The 8,858-nt window shown below is 41.1% G+C and overlaps 1 protein-coding gene across 2 annotated transcripts in view; it reads right to left on the reverse strand.

The window, feature by feature from the left end:
* The window catches only part of LOC122554226 (AP-1 complex subunit mu-1-like), a 59,963-nt gene that overhangs the window by 10,337 nt on the left and 40,768 nt on the right, over positions 1–8,858 (reverse strand). For both annotated transcript variants that reach the window (XM_043698899.1, XM_043698900.1), the window contains exons 5-6: positions 5,815–5,962; positions 1,895–2,021 (exon numbers count right to left, since the gene is read on the reverse strand). In XM_043698899.1, coding sequence (XP_043554834.1) covers positions 1,895–2,021; positions 5,815–5,962 — 275 coding nt within the window. The remainder of the gene's footprint in view (positions 1–1,894; positions 2,022–5,814; positions 5,963–8,858) is intronic.

Genomic DNA, 8,858 nt, shown 5'->3' on the forward strand with positions numbered 1-8,858 from the left:
TACTGCAGGTTTTGAGATCCCCAAACACCAGGAAATGGTGGCACCAACACTGTTGATAAATATGGCACCATGGAAAAATGAATTAATAGCTAAAACAAATAAACTTTGGAATGTTAACACTGTACTCCACAGGAATAACCAATACACAGTGATTTTATTGCTGCAATGACTTATGAATAACACAAAAAAACTTGAAGACCAGCATGATACAATGGGGCTGAGTGACCAAATATCATCTTGAGGAATTGCACAAGGCAACATCCAAGATTTCACACAGCAATATATAATTGCATTACATGTCTGTTATTTGTATTTGATCACCTTCAGAGTCTATGCAGAGAAGACAGATCATTTCAGTCCATCAGTAGGTAAACACAAGTACTGTTCAGCTGAAATGTTGCCAGCGTAGGAGGTAGAACCCTAAGAAATGGGGAGGATGGTAGAACAAGGAGGGGAAGAGTATCAAATGCCTAGAGTCATCTTTGACAGCATCATTTACAATGTACAGTAGGGAAAGCCAGCTGAGCATGTAAGTTTATCTCTGACCCAGAACTTTGCAAATGCAAGTTCTTCATTGTGGAAGACACTGTGGTTTTTGTCTTCACCCTTTATTGTGCATTCATGTTAGAGTAAGTTCTGTGTTGTCAGTGGACAGTGAGTTTCACCAACAAAAAACATCCCTGACTGTGTGATCACATGTGTTTCCTATGTATGCTGCAGTCATTTGAGGTTTGGAAATTGGAATCATACTGGAATTAGAGTGTGGTTGTGGCACCCACTTCAAATTGTGCCATTGGGGCTGACATGGGGAATGGCATGCCATGATTCAAATTCTACCCAAAAGCTAATGTCTCCCCATTTCAGAATCCCATCCACTGTGGTGTATTGGCATTTTGCCATCTGGAACTGCAATAATTAAAATTCATTTCTCATCTGCCGACCTAATCATAATAGCAGCTTCCATTGTTCTATTTGTTTAATTGTTTCCTGCATCAGTTTTGCCTTCTTGCCCAACATTTTCCAAGTTAGCAACAGTCTGATGTCAAAATCTTACAAGTCCCATTGAAAAACATTTTTACTGGAAAGAAAGGTAAAGTTGCTATAGTCCTAGAGGACCATTAGGCTGTTCTCTCATTAAAATGAGAGACAACTGGTAATGAGTTTAACCTGAGGGTCACCACATGTCAGGCGAAGGGTGAGTTTGAGAGGTGGGACCTTCAAGGTAATATCAGGAATTGAGCCGACATTGTTGGCATCACTTGTACCGCAAACTAGCTGTCCAGCCAACTGAGCTAACTGACCCCCATACAGAAAGGAGACACCATGCAATGTTTGTATTTATCAGAAGGTATAAATCTCACCCAACTCTAGCCAGAACAATATATTCACGTTTACAAATGATACCAACATTTGATATAACCTGGATTTGCACTAATCGAGAAGTGAACACGGGAAGAAAGAAAATGCCGCCAATGTAGAATGAACACTGTATTTCCTTCTGTTTCCTGTGTCAGCATCAAATGTCATTTAGTCAGGTGTAGCAGTCGTTTGTATCACAGAAAAAGTCCCTCCACACGGCCCACCATCACCTAACCCTAAACAGAGAAAGGCATCCTTTGATTAACACTTCTATTTCCCCTACGAGCCATCCTATTATTGGGGCAGAGGGGGAAGAGAGAGTGCAGACATAATCTGTTGAATGGTCACCTTTGGTGCTGTAAATAATTCTTTGATTAAGAGGCATCATTCAATCAGCCATGAGCATCTTAAATATCTGGAGTTGTAAATTGTTCTCTGTTTAAGAGGTGTCATTCCATCAGCCATGAGTAGCTCATACCTTACAGGCAGATCTAGGTTTAAAATAGATGGCTTGATAATATCCCCATTTACTTACGTCCGGAGATCTCAAACAGAACTTTATCGTTAAGACCAAGTCGTAGTTCAGGCATTCCTGACAGAATGACCTTCAGCTTTACATTTCCAATGATGTCACTTTTCAGGACACTGCCATTCGCACTCACCTGGAGAAACAGAAGGTAATCAGGCAGCACGGAGTAAATCAGGATCACTGTTCACACTTACTCACACCCACACCCTGTCAGGTACACAGCAGGTATACACACTAAACCTATCCTGCTGCATCAGGAGTGCTACACAATTGAAGGTTAATTGGCCTGTTCCTGTTCCAACTCCAGGACAAACATGTTTTTTGTTTGTATTTCCTCACACCTCACAGCATCCTGGTGAATCTAAAGTCACCTCTGCTGTCACCTTAAAATGCTTCCTATTGTATGAAATCCAAAACTGCAACATCTAAGGTTTGACATAGATTCACCATTATATCTCAATGTTTATATTAGATACTTCATGCCATCAAACCAATTTAGATCTTTGGACCTCTCCCATGCGTATATGAAGTCATGAGTCTCTCGCTCCCCCACATCACATATTGCAAGTTCAAGTAATGTACAAATAGATATAGGGCAATGTGAGTCAGCTATTATAGAAGTTGACTTATCTTGAATCCCAAGAAATGTTTGAACAGAGTAAGTAAACAGAAACAGCTTGCACAAGCAGCAGAAGTTTTGGTTGTGCAAGTTGTTATGATTTGGAAGGCACTGTCTCGAAGATGGTGGAAGCAGATTCAACAGCAAATTTTATCAAGAATTGGATAACTACTTGAAGGGGGAAACAATGCATAGTTTGGGGAAAATTGTAGTGGGATGATTTACATACCAAAGGATTGGCATAGGTACTAAACCTGAGACACTTCTTTGCTGCACCACACGGTCAAGTACAAAGCAGATCACTTGAAAAGCACCCCCATCCAACACCTTCAATATTACCTTTCATCACCAAGGTCACTCACTCAACAGCATCTTCCAAGCCCAAAGCCTCTATCACCTCGACAACAGCAGCAGATGCAAAAAAAAACTATCACTTGCAAACTCCTCTCCAAGCCATACGTTATCCAGAGTTGTAAACATATTGCTGTTCCTTCATTGACATGCCCAATTCCCTCACTGCAACTGGGGTGAAATTTTGGAACATCTTCCTAACAGCACTATTGGTGTACCTATACCACATGGCCTGCAACAATTCAAGAAGGCAGTTCACGACCATATTCTCAAGAGCAATCAGTGATGGGTAAGAAATCCTAGCCTAGTCAACTACATTACCATCTTGAGAAAGAAAAACAGTCTAGGATTCCAAATAAGACTCAAAGATTACAAAAGGAACTCTAATCATAGAGTTCATCGATCATATTAACACTTTAGACATGATTATTTGTATTTGGAAAGTTGAAGAAGGGTGAGACAATTAAAATCTAGACTTTCAAAATTGCAGAAGTAGGCCATTCAGTTTCACCATTCAGTGCGATCATGGTTGATCTGATAATCCTCTGCACCACCTATCTGCCTTTTAACAAATAACCCCTGATTCCTTTACTACCTCTCTCAGCCTTGAACATTTATAATCCAGCATCTTCAACCCAAAAAGTGTTAAAGAATTCCACAGATTCATTATGATCAGAGAAAGAAATCATCTTCAGCTGTGCCTTACACAGACAGTCCCTTATTCTGAGACCATGCTTTCTGGTCCTTGACTTCCACAAGGGGAAACAGTCTTCCTGCATCTACCCTGTCAACCTCCAAGAATCATGTGTGCTTCAATGAGCTGTTTCTCATTCTTTTAAACTGCAATGAGTACAGGCTCAATCTATTCAGCCTCTCATAAGTCAGTCCCTCCGTACCTGGCAGTAGCCCAGGGAGCTTTCTCTGGACTGCCTCAAAGGCCAATTTGATCAGTGGCCCAAAATCAATCAATATTCCATCTGTGTTCTGACTAGTGCCATATATAGTTACAACCATCATCCCATTTTTATACTCCACTCCCTCTAAAATACAGGACATAATTCTATTTGCATTCCCTACTACCTGCTAAATTTGGATGTTAGATTTTTTTGTGAAGCCATAAAATAACAGGACTTTATTTAGCTGGGGACTGCAGACAGTGAGTGTGAGGAGTATCTTGCTGATTTCTCCTGAAATTGAATTTATTTATGGAGACTTCAGGATCAAGAAGTTTGGTTTTGAAACTAACAAGTACAGTTATGCAAATATTTATCAGACATCTCAACATTGCAGCTCACCACCACCTTCCCAAGGACAACTAGGAATAGCCAATAGACAGCGATGGTCACAACCCATGAATATAAAAAAAACTGCGTTGCCATAGAGATGAATTATTTAGGAGAAACTTATGGAAGAAGAGAAAGAGTTGAGACAGTTTGAGTTTAATTTTAAAACGTAAGTGCCTGTGTTTTCTCTTTCAAATGTACAGTGTGGGTGGTAACCCCTGATAGTGTTTAGGTAGGAACTTTTTTTCTCTTGTATAGTAAAATCATGGAACCTCTACTCTTTCAATAGATAACAGAAATTTCATATTTCTGTGTACATAGGGATTATAAAAATTGGCTGATGTCACTGTACTCAATGAGCTGTAATAGCACACTGCAGTTTGTAACACTCCTCACTCAAATTTTTCTTTGATAAGTATCTAGTTTACTTAGTAACAGATTTTTTTCATTTTTGATGCTTGGCAGGAAAGGGAAGTCCTTTAATGACCCAATGTTCAATTTTCATTTTTGAATATGCATCAGCTTATAGAAGATACCTTTTCTGACATATTTGTGGAATCAGAGAGTGCACAGAGAAGGCTATTTGGCTTGTCATGCCTATGCCCCAAGTGAAACTGTCTCCATCACACACGCAGTAGACAGTTCCAGCATCTTGTAACCCTTTGACTTCTCCACCTCCTGATGCTGCCTGGCTTGCTGTGTTCTTTTAGCCTCCTGCCTATCTACTTTGGATTCCAGCACCTGCAGATTTTTTTGCCTCCATCACACGCACAGGCAGTACATTTTCAATTCTAACTACTTGTTGAGTGGACAATGTATAGATAATGGAAAAGAATCACTTTTGTCAATTCAAAATGACACAAGAAACAGAAACCATTCTTTGAATCACCTTATAACAGGGTTCACTGAGTTGCAGTCCTTTTGCCAATAGGAACAGTTTCTCCGTATCTACTCTGTCCAGGGCCCTTATGCTTTTGAAAATATCTAACAAGTCCCATCTCACTCTTCGCTTTGGAGTATAGTCCTGTAACTTAAGTTCCTGTTTCCTATCACCATTTTCTTCCATCTTACCTCATTCTTCCCATCATGTGGTTTCCAGAATTGAATGCACTATTCCAATTATGATTTGGAGATGCCGGTGTTGGACTGGGGTGTACAAAGTTAAAAATCACACAATACCAGGTTATAGTCCAACAGGTTTAATTGGAAGTACACTAGCTTTCGGAGCGACGCTCCTTTCTCAGGTGATAGTGGGGGGTTCAATGAGCCCTCTACTATCACCTGATGAAGGAGCGACGCTCCGAAAGCTAGTGTGCTTCCAATTAAACCTGTTGGACTATAACCTGGTGTTGTGTGATTTTTAACTATTCCAATTAGGGGTTTTATAAAAGGTTTATCATAAGCTTCTTGTTTTCCAGGCTACATTTAGGTTCAAAGCAAGCATTTAACTACCAAGAATTCAAACCTATTTTGTACAATCAGAAGCAATGTCATTTGGGGAGCTTTTCATAAAAAAAAATATATACTGCCACATGAACATTAATTCATTAGAAAAGGATGCTATTTACTACACAGGCTATCGTGATTGTGATTGTGCCCCATCTCTCTGCGCAATACTCAATAAATATTGAGATGGCTTGCAAGGTGCCACTATTGCAGTGACGACTGCTTACCAGTAAGTTGACAGATTCGATCAAGTCAATGAATACTTCATTCTTCCTGTATTTGATGCCCTCTGATCTCCAGGACACCGCATTTGTGAGAGTAGCAGGGGGACGGGGTGCTCCAACTTCCAACTTGTGCCCCTGCTGGATGATGTACCTGAAAACCATGGGTTAAACACCAAATCCATTAAACAAACAGTGAAACTCTGCCAAAGTAAAAATAAGATGCATTTCAGCCATATTTCTTGGCATGTTTTAGTAACATGACAGACAAACTCAACCTTTCAACACCTGGCATGGATGTCATATGGGCTATAGTGTTTCTCTCATTGAACTATTAATCCACAACACGGCAGTTCAAATACTGCAGCATGGCAGTTGGAGAATTTTATGAATATAAAATAAATACAGATCAAAAAGTTGTTGGGTTCCCATAAAAAAAAAATCCACTGGTCACAATTAACCTTGAGGAAAAGAAATTCATTGTTCTTACCCAGATTGCATAAGACTCCATTCCATGCCATCATGGCGAAGCAAATCAGTCGTAAGACCATAAAACCATAAAACATAGCAGTAGAAGTAAGGCCATTCGGCCCATCAAGTCCACTCTCCCATTCAATCAAGGCTGATGGGCATTCCAACTCCACTTACCCACATTCTCCCCATAGCCCTTAATTCCTTGTGAGATCAAGAATTTATCAATATCTGCCTTGAAGACATTTAACGTCCCGGCCTCCACTGCACTCCGGGGCAATGAATTGCACAGGCCCACCACTCTCTGGCTGAAGAAATGTCTCCTCATTTCTGTTCTAAACTGACCCCCTCTAATTCTAAGGCTGTGCCCACAGGTCCTAGTCTCCCCACTAAATGGAAACAAATTCCCAACATCCACCCTTTCTAAGCCATGCATTATCTTGTAAGTTTCTATTAGATCTCCTCTCAACCTTCTTAACTCGAATGAATACAACCTCAGGATCCTCAGCTGTTCATCGTATGTTAGGCCTACCATTCCAGGGATCATCTGTGTGAATCTCCACTGGACACACTCCAGTGCCAGTATGTCCTTCCTGAGGTGTGGGGCCCAAAATTGAACACAGTATTCTAAATGGGGTCTAACTAGAGCTTTATAAAGTCTCAGTTGCACATCACTGCTTATTATATTCCAATCCCCTTGAGATAAATGACAACATTACATTTGCTTTCTGAACCACAGACTCAACCTGCAAGTCAACCTTTAGAGAATCATGAACTAGCACTCCCAGATCCCTTTGTACTTTGGCTTTATGAATTTCCTCACTGCTTAAATAATAGTCCATGCCTGTATTCTTTTTTTCCCAATATATATTTGCTCACGTTGAATTTCATCAGCCATTTCCTAGATCACTCTCCGAAACTGTCTAAATCTTTCTGCAGGAGGAGAAAGTGAGGTCTGCGGATGCTGGAGATCAGAGCTGAAAATGTGTTGCTGGAAAAGCGCAGCAGGTCAGGCAGCATCCAGGGAACAGGAGAATCGACGTTTCGGGCATAAGCCCTTCTTCAGGATTCCTGAAGAAGAGCTTATGCCCGAAACATCGATTCTCCTGTTCCCTGGATGCTGCCTGACCTGCTGCGCTTTTCCAGCAACACATTTTCAGCCTAAATCTTTCTGCAGCCTCCCCACCTCCTCAGTACTACCTGCCTGTCTGCCTAACTTTGTATCATTAGATTAGATTCCCTACAGTGTGGAAATAGGCCTTTCAGCCCAACAAGTCCACACTGACCCTCTGAAGAGTAACCCACCCAGATCCATTTCCCTCTGACTAATGCACCTAACACGACAGGCAATTTAGCATGGCCAATTCACCTGACCTGCACATCTTTGGATTGTGGGAGGAAACCGGAGCACCCAGAGGAAATCCACGCAGACACAAGGGGAACGTGCAAACTCCACACAGACAGTCGCCAGAGGCAGAAATTGAACCCGGGTCCCTGGCAATGTGAGGCAGCAGTGCTAACCATTGAGCCACCATGCCACCTCATCTGCAAGGTTCAGCAGAATGTCACCAGTCCCTTCATCCAGATCATTAATACATAAAGTGAACAGCTGCAGCCCCAACACTGAACTCTGAAAAAGTTCTGAAAAAGAATCTTTTATCCCAACTCTCTGTCTTCTGTCAGACAGCTAATCCTCAATCCATGCCAGTAGCTCATCTCATACACCATGGGCCCTCAACTTACTCAGCAGCCTCCTGTGAGGCACCCTATCAAAGGCCTTTTGGAAGTCTAGATAAATAACATTCACTAAGTTTCCCTGGTCTAACCTATTTGTTACCTCTTCAATTAATTCTAACAGGTTTGTGAGGCACAACCTCCCCTTACTAAATCCATGCTGACTTGTTTCAATCTGACCCTGCACTTCCAAGAATTTAGAAATTTCATCCTTAACGAGAGATTTTAGAATTTTACCGACAACCGAGGTTAGGCTAATCGGACTATAATTTTCCATCTTTTGTTTTGATCCTTTTTTGAACAAGGGGATTACAACAGCAATTTTTCAATCATCTGGGACTTTCCCTGACTCCAGTAACTTTTGAAAGATCACAACCAATGCCTCTGCTATTTCCTCAGCCACCTCCCTCAGAACTCTAGAATGTAGCCCATCTGGGCCACAAGATTTATCAGTTTTTAGACCTTTTAGCTTTTCTAGCATTTTCTCTTTTGTAATGGCTACCATACTCAACTCAGCCCCCGACTCTCCGTAATTGTTGGGATATTACTCATGTCTTCCACTGAGAAGGCTGACGCAAAGTACTTATTAAGTTCTTCAGCTCTTATCCTTATCTCCCATCACTAGGCTTCCTGCATCAATTTGGAGCTGCCCAATTTCTACTTTTGCTTCTCGTTTGTTTCTTATGTATTGAAAGAAACATTTACAATCATTTTTAATATTACTGCCTAGCTTACCTTCACAATTGATCCTCTCCTTCCTTATTTCTCTCTTTCTTATCCTCTGTTTGTTTCTGTAGTCTTCCCAATTTTCTGATTTCCCAGTGCTCTTGGCCACTTTATAGGCT

Source organism: Chiloscyllium plagiosum, chromosome 11, assembly GCF_004010195.1.
Source record: "Chiloscyllium plagiosum isolate BGI_BamShark_2017 chromosome 11, ASM401019v2, whole genome shotgun sequence".
NCBI classification, from domain to species: Eukaryota; Metazoa; Chordata; class Chondrichthyes; order Orectolobiformes; family Hemiscylliidae; genus Chiloscyllium; species Chiloscyllium plagiosum.